Here is a 12,620-nt window from a genome sequence, read left to right as displayed (position 1 = left end):
CTTTCCCTCCAGCCTTTTCTGCCCTTTATTAAAAATGTTTTCATGGAGGCACCACTGTCCTGGCTGATGGGTCTGTCAGAGCTGGCTGGAGCTGTGTGTCCGGCAGGAGGCAGCTCCTGGTCCTCCCTGACAGAGGCCCCTGCTGTCCTGGCTGCTGGTGCCTAGGCACAAACACTGAAACCAGCTCCACAGTTTCTGTTTTCTTTGAATAGATACTTCAGTGATTTGGTCAACAGCCATGCCATTAGACAAGCAGAGTCCTCCATAGAATCTGGCTGGTCTTAAAGAAGCAGTAAGTTACTGCAGATAATTGGCAAGTATTTTTGTGAGAAGTCAAGATGATAGGTGACTCTTAAAGGGTCAGAGTGGTATTTGAAAGCCAATGGCTTGAAAGGGGTTTATGGATCAGATACTGGAGGAGGCTGAAGAGAGGTCAGTGAAGCATAGAGTCAGAAGGGGATAGGACAAGGAGGAGGCAGAAGTCTGTAGGAAATCGAGGCTTTCTGCTCATCCTGCCCCTGAGCCAGGAAATGTGAAGTTTACCTTTGGCAGAGGTAGCATCAGCAGCTGCTCAGCCTAGCCCCAGCCTAGCCCCATCCTCACTGATGTCAGAGGAAGAATATGCAAGATATATTTCTGTGTGTTACTGAGGTTCATGGCATAATATGGGACTGCTTGAAAAGTTCATAATTTGGTCCTGACATTCATTGCTGATAAATTCAGTAAATACCAGACTGAACAATCTTTGCTGATTCCATATATGGTGGAACAGGCAAAGATGTAGCATTCCCATAACAAACTTTGTTCCTGTTTCCATTATGAGGCTTTTACAAAATTAAAGCTACATATTTGCCTCTAAAGAAAGTGTATTTGTTCTTTGTATCCCAAAATAGCTCAGTTTTCAGTGGAGTTACAGATAAATATTTTCAATTTGCGTATAGTCTGCCTTGAAAATCTAGCCTGAAAAGGAAAACATTGTAAAACTGTGATTGTCTGAAAGCAATCACAGTGGGATAATGTACATATCTTCAACTAGGGCAGCAGCCATCATAGGTTTTGTGATATTAGAGCATGGTAGAAATCTCTAATCTGAAACAACAGGCATATTCTGTGTCTATGTTTGTAAACATACAATATCCAAAGAACATCTGATAGATGTCAGATCATGACTCATTAGAGCTTGTTCCTTAAATCTCCTAAGGCATGAAACTTCTTGTTCATTGAATAGAATTGATAATTTTTCAATTAACTTTTGAGATATCGTTTTATCTGTAATTCTAAAGTGTGGTATGTCTCTCTACCACAGAAAATTTCTCTGGGAAAAGCAGACATGGAAAAACCTAATCCTTGAGGCGCATGGAGACTCTTGCAGTTGTTTCTAGATCTTGGTAATTGAGATAATACTGGGTATTCATCACTAATAAAAATGGATGCATTTCCGTCAGATGAGTGGAATTATCCTGATTTAATTAGGTAGTGATCTGGCTTGTGCATGTTTACAGCCTTTATCCAATTTGCTAGCAAAGGGTAGTATCTTCTGATGTCAGTTACAGTGTCAAAGAAAGCACACAGCTCAGACTGAGCCTGATGTTTCTTAAAAGTGGCTGACCAAGAGAAGGAAGTAATTTTCCAAGCACCAGGCCTAGTGGTTTTTGACTAGGCTTATGTACAGCACAAAATAAATTATTCATTATAGATAAAACAGCAATTTAAAAGCTCTCTCTTTTGTTTGGTTTAATATTGAAAATCTATTTGTGCAAGTATCAAATTCTTAGCTGCACCATTTGGTATTCTGTATTTAAAGTGCATCATAATAAGCCTATGTCATGTGATTTTGGTTTCTGCTCTTTTTCTAACAAGCTGACAATGTAAAAACAAGAGAGTAATGAATCACAAATAGCAAATAGTCTTTTTACATCCAAGTGCCCTTCTTCATACACATGAAATTTTTTGGCTGTTCTTCCAAGATAATTTTGATCTGAAATCTGTTCATACATGTAATAGTAAGTAATAAGCATAATCAACAATGCAAAATGAATACTAGAGAATAGCCTATATGGACTAACTCTGAATTTCCTGGAAGAGGAAATAGAACACTTCCCTCCCCCTCCAGTTTTTCTTCTTCTTTCTAACACCTTTTAAATTTACACTTGTGCACTTTTCGCAGCACATCTCATTTTTTTGTGTGTGAAGAGAAGATCTGTAAATGATACTCATCTTTTGAGTCCTGTGGGTGGAGGGAAAGATATACCAGTTTCCATTTTCAAGTATTTTCTTCTTTTACCTGTGCCTGGAAGTAGACTCTGAATTTAGAAACTGAAGACATTGCTTGCAACTTGCAACAAGCAGAGCAGAATTGTGTTTACTGTACTTGAGAAAACAAGTTGAAACAAAACTAGCATCAGTTGTAGGAAAACATATTCTTGATATGTTTGGTAACTGCAGGAATGAGTTTACATATTTGACAAATGAGCAAGATGTAGAAATGTCACCAAAAACGGACTTGCCAGGGTCTACTGACTAATCCTTCAGTTCTTTAAATTTTCTTATTTGATACTATGTCTACCTGGAATAGAAAAGAAAAAATAGACCCAAGTTCAGTGAAACAATTATGTTCATACTTAAATAACCATGTGCTTAAATGTTCTTGGCATGTTCTTCATCTCAGCAAGACTGATCCAAAGACTGTTGGGATTTGATAAAAGTTATAATGGCACAAAGTGAGCAGATCTGACATGTATGAAATTCTACTGATGACTGAAACCTGCAGAGCTGTAGTCCTAGTTCTTTCACAAATTTCTGAACTGCAAAAGAAAATTGTTTTATCAGAGGTCAAGTTAGATCTTTCAACTTTAATATCTATATGTTTTATGATGCTATCTTTAGAGATGATCAGGGAACATTACATGAAAATAATTATTTGGTATTAAATTATATAGCAGTGTCTGTAAAGTGTACCTTAAATGCATCCAGCTAAAGCAATATTATCAAGTTGAATGTTTTGACCTATTTTTAAACCCATTTTCAGATATGATTCCTTTTAATAGTGTGCCTTGAGTATTTACTTGAAATATGTCCAAGTCCATAGAGAAGAACTAAAGCAACCAACTTCGATATATCCTTCTTTCCTCTTCTCATATTTTATGCCATGACCCTCTCCAAGATCATTTTGGTTGCTAGTAGCAGGACTGGTGAACACCCTGCTGTACAGCTTATGGAAAGGGAGCTGGAGTTTCATGAGCTCAAGTTAAGTGCATACAGAAAATAAGCTTCATCACTTTTGTTTCTTTCTTGTTGCAGCATCTTCTCGTAACTGCCTGTTTTGCAAATATAATTCTCAAGTTGACAGTATCCTCCTAATTTGGATTTGAGGGGATTTCTAGTATTTAGCTTTGATTCTGTTGGTTCATTTTTTTCACATCACTAAGATTAATGTGAAAACAGGAGTACAGATGAAATAGTTTCTTCAGCTGTGGAAATGTCATGGAAGATTGTATCACTATAACAAAACGAAGAAAAATGAGAATCGATACTTACGATTATTACACTGATTTAGTGCCAAACTTTCATCTGAAGGTAGTTTCTGTCCTATTCAGTAAATTCTATACAACAGGGTTTGCCAAGTAAACTTTCCTGTATAACATTAAATCCTGGGAAATTTGTCATTTAAACAGTTTTTTCGGATTGAAACAGATCCTTGTGCCTGTGGAAATGAATGATAAAATTTCACTTCACTGGGGCAGGACAAAGCATGAGCTAGTGAGATGCAGAGTGGCATGTGATTTAAAGTTCAGAGCAAAAAGCTGTTAGGTATTTTTCTTACTTGGACAGCATTCTTTTGAAGTTGTTCTGGGATTTACAGTCTTACCTTTGCTATTTCTTTTAAGTATATTGACCAGTCTTTATACTTCTGTCAGTCAACCTCAAATAATTCAGCTAGACGCAATACGTTAACTTGATAAGGACACCTGTTCAAGTCTATTGATTCTAGCAACATCCTGGTTTTATATTAATAGTTGGTTTTACCTCCTGTGCACATGTTTATGTCAATATTTATAAAATTGTTTTTGCAGATTGTGACAGGGAGTTTGCTTGTTTGCCTGCCACCTTGTCTTGATAATTGCATTTTGATTTCTTCTTTCTATATAGGATATGATGCTTCAGCTGTTTCGGGGTCTGGATTTTCTGCATTCACATCGTGTGGTGCATCGGGACCTGAAACCCCAAAATATCCTTGTAACCAGCAATGGGCAGATAAAGTTAGCTGACTTTGGCCTCGCACGAATCTACAGTTTTCAAATGGCTCTTACCTCAGTGGTAAGTTTTTGAAGGCTTTTATTTTTCTTTTAGCATACCAGTGTGCTTTACTGTCTTTGTTCCTGGCTTTTTATCACTTTTATAACACTGCTTCCAAAACTATCACTGCAATTGAAGGTACTCGTGTCTCTGAAAACAATTGTTTTCCATCCAGAATTGAAGTTGCTCTGGTTACTTTGTACAAGTAATCAATTAAGGATTACTGGCTCTAAATTAAATCATGACTGATAGTTAAGTATAGGTATGTGCTAGTATTCTGAAACTCTCAGTCAGGCTTCTGTAGTGATACTGTCTTCTTTTGTACATTAAGTCAGACAGGTAGGTTTGAAGTTTCTGAAGTATCTATTTTAAGATAAAGCTCTTGCTGATCCCCAGGTATCTTGCCTGAAAACGACCCCACAGATACTTGTGAAAATGAAAACACCATCCTGTTTTGTTTTTCTGTCTCTGTCAATATGGGTTCAATGCTTGCTCCAATACGTTACTATTTAGAATGATTCCAAATAGGGCTCCACTGGGGGAAGCTCAAGCGGACCTGGCAGCCAAAATCAGAGCTACTTCCCAACCCAGCTGTTAAAGAGTACCCCCAGTATCACTAGCCCCCTGCCACTGTTGCTCCTCTCCCTGTAGCTCTCCTGGTTGTCCTTGGCTTAGACATGAGCTCACTTGAGGGTCTAGCCCTGTCCCATGGTAATGCTGAAGAAGCCCTACTAGCTCCTTGCTTTTTGACCCCATTTCCAGGCTTGCTGGCCCTGCCCCCAGAATCAGCTGCTGTTAGCTTGGCACAGCATCTCTGAAATATATTGAAGAGCAGCCATGCTGTGTGTAAATTGGTTATCTTTTGTGTTTGTTGACTGCTCATGATTTTTTTTGTTCCCATTTCCTATTCCAAGTATCACAGCTGCCATGACACTATTACTTGCAATAAAGATAGAAAAGGGAGAACTGAGAAAATAAACTGAAAGGATCCAGTTTGCATTTTACATGGTATTGTAGAAATTATCCTAGCTCTTGTGATAAAAAGTGATTAATTCTTATGATGAGTTACTGGACGGATGTTCCCATTGTTATGTGATGTAACTATGGACATCCAGCTTCAGTGTGAATGAAGGCAGGAAACAACAGCAAATTGTATCATCACCTTGCTAAACATAGGAAGGTGTCCTTGTCACATAAAGCATATGTAAACCTGTGTTTTGGGGATAATTTCTTTCATTGTCTGTAGGATGTAGTCTAATCCAAAGTTGAAAGATCTGCTGAGATCAATGAAGACTGAACATATTGTACCTCAAAACAGAACTTTGAAGAAAAGGAGAGAAAGGTTCTTCCTGAATTGCTGTAATTTTTTGTTTCCCAGTTATCAGTCCATAGCAGCTTCAATGAGTGTTTCTATTGATCCACAAAATTATTTAACTTAAAACTGCAGAACACTATAAGGTTTTGAGCAGGATGTTTTGGAAAAGTTCTGCATAAAATGAGGAAAAAATATCTACAGAACTGAGCAGGAGTTTGTCCATGATCAAGTAGCCTTCATAGAAAGGAAGGTCCAAAGACCCAGATATAGAGTGCATCTGCTGTGGCTAAAGACCTGCTTGTAAGAACATGGCCAGGATTAATTCATAGAGGGTGTACATGTGCTCAAGTATCTAGTACTTGCATGCTAGAAATCATGTGCATGCAAGTTTGTACTGTGTTCACATCAGCATGCAAGTATTGTTGCAGCTATGCGAAATAGTGTCATAGTATTGATTATTCAGTGACCAAGGATAATCAAGGATCTGGGCAGAGGTGTGAATCATGGCTTTCACACCTAGAACTATTTCCTTATTTTAAAAAAGGAAACCACAACCAGCTATGACCATGGCTTTTTTAAGTTAAAAGAGTTTAACACCTTCAAAATAAACTTTTGTCTGGGTATGTAGAAACCTATAGTGGAGTGTTGCTTAGAATGTGATAATGTGGTATGGTTTTAAATGTCAGTCTGCATTGCTCCTCCAGACTGAGTGCTGGTTGGAAACTTCTACTGAATGTGCATTAACCATCAGTTTTCCTTTTCTGGTTGTAACCTTTACCTTTGGCTAGCTGCTTAGGTGTGCAAATTCTTCTTTTTTTCCCCTCCATTGAAACTCAGTACAGAAAACAAAGCTAAACAAAAAAACCAAACTTCTGGTTTTTAGTCATAAGAGCATTCTTACCTTAGACCATTCCCAAAATAATAGCAGTTATTCACCAGGCAGTGAGTAAACTTTCATTCACTTCAGCAAGACCAGCTTTGTTTTGAAGTATTTGCAGAAAAAAATATGTTGCATTATAAAAGACAGAATACATCTACACACATATCAATTAATAAAATCCCTAGTTTGCAGGGACTTGCTTTGGAGTATATTGGAAAGTGATAGTGCAGACGACCCAGTGACAAAAAGGCACCTTGCATGCACTGTCATTGTGATCAGTACAAGGGCTCTGCAGTGTTTTCCTTCAGCAGAGAAGCTTACTGCAAGATAAACTACAAGAATCATCTTTTGAAGTATCAGATCATTCCCAAGATGCATCCTCATTCATTGCTCACAAAGAAACTCTTCAGATGGGACAAAAAGAGCTTGCCATGAAAGTAATCCAGTAAAAACTGATCCAGCCCAAGTGCTCTGGGTGCTGCAAATGGTAACTTCAAAGCGGTCTCTCTCTAACAGCCAGTTATTTACACAATGCTGCAGAATCCTTCTGGCAGACCAGTCGTTCAGGCATATTGCTGCCATTTAAAGAAACCTCTTGATATTTCTGACAGTGAATGAATAAAAGATTCAAAGTAATGTTGCGCAGGCTTGCAGGGGCAGGGTGGAGATCACTGCTCCCAGCTGTGTTCAGACTGGGAACTGATACGGGTCTGAAATAACAGCACTAGAAAGAATGAGTTCGGGCGGAGGTGTCTCAGATGGTGGGTAACAGGGCACGCTTTTGGTTTCGTACAAAGTTAGATTCTTTTTCAAGTGTTGGTCTTGGCCCTTGGGGAAATTTTGAATAGGCTTTGTGATAACAGAGAAGCTCTGTAGGACAGAGGAGGTGGGTTGATGTGACTGTAATTTTAGAGTCTGATAGCAAAAGCTAATGAACTGTCACTTTTTTTCATGGTGCAGAAAAATGGGCACTCAGTTCTAACTTTCTCTGAGTAAAGGAGCAATTGGCTCTCTGGAAAATCTGAAGTTACAGGATGATAAAGAAATAATCCATTTATCTATTTTTGTTGACGTCTAACTGCCTTAAAGAAAGGAAATGTAGCTGAATCATAGCATATGAGAATGTTAAGTGAGATAAGCACACACAGTTGTGATCACAGCATCTAGGTGGAGCTGAGGCTGTCCAGCTTTTAAAACCTGACCTACATGAGTATCTACAGTGAAACTGGCAAAATGTTAGTGTTTGTAACACACTTATAATACTTTCTTTGAAAACATGTGTGCTTCACCTTACATGTCAGCACTACTGAGGGTTTTCTTTCCCCATGAAGTGCCAACAAAATTAGCTTATGTCTTCCTTTTTAGAAAAAAAACCCAACCCACTTGTTTTCAGGTTTACCTAGCATCACAAGGGGAAAACACATCACTCTCTCTGCTGGTGCTCTAAGCTGTTGAATACTAGACCTGATTAAACAGATTATCAAAAAGAAAGGACATAAAAAATTCTTCAGTTACTGTCAGTAAATAATTTTAGATTATGCTAGCATTTTATTTGAGTGTTTCTTCGGGATGAAAACTTCCCATTTCTGGCAGTCACTTCAGTGCAAATGGTTTACATGTCACATCATGCAGGAACTTGGATTTCATTTTGTTGGTATAGTAGCAAGGGAGCATAAAATAATTTTTACTAACTGGGCTTACTTTGTAAAAATAAATATATAAATTACTTACAGCAATAAAAAACAAACAAAAAGACAGAAAAACCATCATCCAAAGAGGAACGAGTATTTACCTGTTTTCTGCCCACTGTTGCATTGTAATTTTCTAATACATGACACCTGTTAGTAAATAATGTAAATGTGATCTCTTGTCTGAGCCAATATAATAGTTGAGACCCCAGGCATAGAACTTTCTTTTGCTTTGCCTTGTTTTTGGTTATTGGGGTTTTGTTCCCTTTTTTTGCAGCCACCTCCTCCTGATACTATGCTTCCCCGAATCCATATATTTATTTACATGTAATAACACCCTGCAGAGTCCATTCCTATGTTGAATATGTTCTAGTTGACCAGGAGTTTGTTGCAGTGCAGCTTTAACCTGGGCTACATTCACTATCCCTAAATGGACCTGATTTGGCAATCTATTTAAAGCTCACAGTTATCATCAGACACAGGAGGAGACCTACGGAAATGAAGCAATCACCTGCCACTGGTTAAGCTAAGTCGAAATCTGGGCTGTGTTAAAGAGTGTCCTAATGGAATCAGTGCAGTGACACTTGATTTTATCTCATACATGATTTGATAAGAGCGTAACTCTTCCTCTGACAGGTGTGAGTGATTATTTTGGTATGCAGTGAGCCTTCGCTGTTGTGAAGAAGCACATCACCTGAGATTGGGGTCCTGATCTCAGCACAGCTCTTTCATTATGGTGCATTTCTCCAGTCCATCCAAATGTCCCTGAAAAGGAAAATGAGTCGCAGACAGACATCCAGTGGATCAAAATATGTGGTTTTTGAGTTTGTCAGTGCTGCTGCTGAGAGTTTGTGGCTATTTAGGAATGCAGTATGATTAAAATTGTTGGCTTAATTAGGGAAAATTTGTCTTCCCTACTAATACGCAGTTCTGCATAAAAAGTTCATGCATCTGGCTTTGTGAAGAAATGAGTGCATTTTTCTGATATTTTAACATCTGGAGGGATCTTTATTGCATCCTCCCCACATGCTCTAGGAAAGTTACTTCCATCACATAAAATGAGTCATTTTTCTCTGGGGTCACCTTAAGAACAAAAATCATTATTGGCACATTGACAGTAACGTCTGCAGCTGACTAAAAACATTTTCGTATATATTTGCAAGGACTTCACTCCGATCAGATGGTCACTAAGAGGGCTCAGATTTATATGAAAATTGCAACGACAAAACATTGTTCAAAGTCACAATATTATCAAAGAGCAATATGGAAATACATGTGGACAAAGATAGGAAATAAGAAACTTCCTATATTCGTCTACATTATGATTATGTAAGATCATTTTTAAAACCAACTATTAATTTTTGTTGCCCATTGTAAGAAACTTTCAACTCTTGTCTGGAGGAGCAGTATTAACTAGGATTTAAGCCAAGGTTGTTGTTTGCAGAGACACATCCTAGAGATAATATTCCTCGGGTGCAGTTTCACAGTCAGCACAAGGGGATGTAACATTTCTACTGCTGCTGAAAGGATGGTCCTGCTTTGGACCACACACTCCTATCACGTCCCTTGTGTTGGCATTAGTGGTCACACAGTTGTAGTCTGACTGAAAATGAGCCTCATACAAAGGAATTTTCAGGTGAGAATTAGTGGATGCACATCACTGCGCACCCACAGGACTGAAAGCACTGCCACACAGGGGAGGGTGAGCAGAAAGATGGGGTCATCCACTCCCTAGACACCACAGTCTTGCATTTATTGGAATCAGTTATGAAACCACATCTGAAGTGTTCAGCTGAGGACTCAAATAACTAAAGTAACTCAAAGGCAGAAATGTTTTTCAAAACCTCGCAGCTCATACTGACTTAGCTGTTTTGAAGATGTTATATGAACTAGTTACTGGTTCATATAAGGCTCTTACTGCATCTGCCTATAAGAAAACTTCTAAGGGCATCTATATCGATGTCTGAAGTATTTTTTACCCCTAGGTGCCAAGGCCTGAGTTCATGGCTCTGTGCTGTTCCTCTACAGCTGATGCCACGACTCATCCTTCAGACCTGTCAGGAATGCAGGGAATGCAACCCCCTGCTCTGACTCAGGCCCAGGTTTATCATGAACCATAAAAAGCCTATCTTTTAATCTTTCAAAGAGAGTAAATTATTTCACAGTAAAGAAGCAAATTGGCTCCACATGAGAATATTTTCTATACCAGAAAACTTCTCAGAGCTGCAAACATTGGACTATATGATATGTGATGACAGTGTTTGTCCACACTGAAGTGAGCATGTTTTGCAACCCTGCAGCTACACCACTGCAACCTTGCAGAATAAATTTACCTTGTGCTTTGGGAAAAAAAGATCTAAAAGTACAACTCTGAGCACAGTTCATATCCAAACAAAGAAAGCTTCTGCCTGGCTGGACCAAAGGCTGACTGTGTGCGCTGTCAAAGGATAATGTTCAATAGATGATGCTTGGGAAGGAGGGTACGAAACAGCTTTCAGCAATCAGGAATGTGCTGGAGCTTGTATCTGGATCGTTGTCTGTAATAATTACTGAAATACCTATCCCCCATAAACAAATCTACTTACTTTCTGAACCATTTCTACTTTGGGCTACAGTTAACTTCGGCACAGTAAGAAAAGCTCTTTATTTTGTTTCAAATCTGGCACCTGGTAATATTACTTAGGTTCCTCTTAATTCTGCTTTTGTGGGGCATTCCCTTTTCACCTCAGAGTGAAATTTGGTGTCAGTTTGCAGCAGCACAGTTCCATTGCTTCAAGAAAAATGTACTCAGTGCAAATAGGCCTTCACATGTTGATCTGAAGGTGAAATGAAATCTTCTATTCTCTTCTCTTTCCATTAAGAAGACACAATAGGTATTGTTAGTAATGGTTCAATACTGCATTGTAATTTTTGTACAAATATCTGGTCAACAGACTGTAGTTTGTAGAAAAGCTGAATTTATAAGGAACAGACTGTGCTAAAAAGGGGGACAGAGATTGCAAAAAGGGGAAAGGAAAGGAGAAAATCGCTACTGTGTGTTTTCTTTATACTATAAAAGAGCATCCTGCTTTTGTGTGACTGTACTTCTATCTTCTGTTTTCAGATGTAAAAATATGTGGTGCATTTCCCCCACCCAGTGATTTACATCTTCTTTGTACTATTTTTCTGTTGATTTAAGCAGGTCTGTTTTTACATCTACTCCCAGAGATAATTGAGTGGGTTGGATTGTAAAAACAGTTTGATAGTTTGACAAGGTCTCTCCCTGTGTATTTACAAAACTGTTCCCACATAATTTCAAACTGGAACGCTAAAATACAGCCTCAGGTTATGCTCTTATCAGAGCACTCTGAGTAAGCAGGCATGGGCCTGTTCGGTGCTTGAATGTGAGACAGCCAAAGGAAGAGGAGCAGAGGAAATAGCTTACTCTCCTCGGAGCTCCTGCTATTCCAGAGTGAAGGCAGGTACAGTACAGTATAGTACTGACAGAAATCCTCTTAGGGCTTTATGTGTAATAAAAATGAGTCGTTGACACATTTTTGCAGCAGCAGGCCAGTAGCCAAAAATTTTTGTCTGCACACTGGTCAAAGTCCTGCTGGAGAAAGTATTTCTAATTGAGAACTCCCTTGTACAGGTACACCTCAGGAAATTTCTCTTAGTTTAACAATATTTAGTATTTGTTCAGCATTGCTGGTGTGGAATTCTAGAGCTTAAAAGAAGAGATGAGAAATCATCCGGTCCTTTTATGAAAGAAGCAAGATTGTTCTTTATTATGTAATTTCTAATGTTTTGTCCATATTAATTTCAAATGTGCCAAGAAATAGAGATTCCATCACTTCCCATGGGAGGCTGTTACAAAACCTCTATATAATCACTCTCAGAAAGTTTCCTTGATGTTCGGCCTTCAATTTCCCATTCTTAATATAACTCCGTTATGTTCTTTGTTATTATGTGCTAAATGGTAGCAGATGACCAAGACCTTGTTAGTTGCATTAGAGAAGTCAGTTACATGTTGCTGTGTACATTCATCCTCGCAAAGCATGATAAGTGGAAGTATAATAGCTCCAGATTATCCAGATTTCAGTAAATTATAGGGGACCAAAGAATTCAACTAGATTTCTCTAGGCATCCCATCTTATACATTTAAGTGGATAAATACAGAGGGAGATATGTTACTCTAAAAGAATTATTGAGCTACAAGATGAATTCTTCAGTTTTGGGATCTTAAAAATAGCTTGGTTGCAAACTGCAGAGATCACATGCAGCTTATGAGTCACCGTTTAGATGCACAAAAAGAGCAAATGGAAAGTTAGACTTACATGTAGGATATTTTACAAGAAATAAGAAAATACTGATGCCACAGCACAATCTAAGTTGTTCAGTTTCTCTGTGGTTGAGAGATGATTTTGGACAGGAACAGCCATGGGAAAGGACAGATTCCTGT

General features: G+C 38.4%; 1 protein-coding gene across 1 annotated transcript in view; it reads left to right on the top strand.

Moving 5' to 3' along the window:
• The window catches only part of CDK6 (cyclin-dependent kinase 6), a 125,290-nt gene that overhangs the window by 50,366 nt on the left and 62,304 nt on the right, over positions 1 to 12,620 (top strand). Inside the window, exon 3 of the mRNA XM_009071284.1 lies at positions 4,150 to 4,317. Coding sequence (XP_009069532.1) covers positions 4,150 to 4,317 — 168 coding nt within the window. The remainder of the gene's footprint in view (positions 1 to 4,149; positions 4,318 to 12,620) is intronic.

Source organism: Acanthisitta chloris, unplaced genomic scaffold (genome assembly GCF_000695815.1).
Source record: "Acanthisitta chloris isolate BGI_N310 unplaced genomic scaffold, ASM69581v1 scaffold7973, whole genome shotgun sequence".
Classification (NCBI taxonomy): Eukaryota; Metazoa; Chordata; class Aves; order Passeriformes; family Acanthisittidae; genus Acanthisitta; species Acanthisitta chloris.
This window is presented reverse-complemented; position numbering and strand designations above follow the sequence as displayed.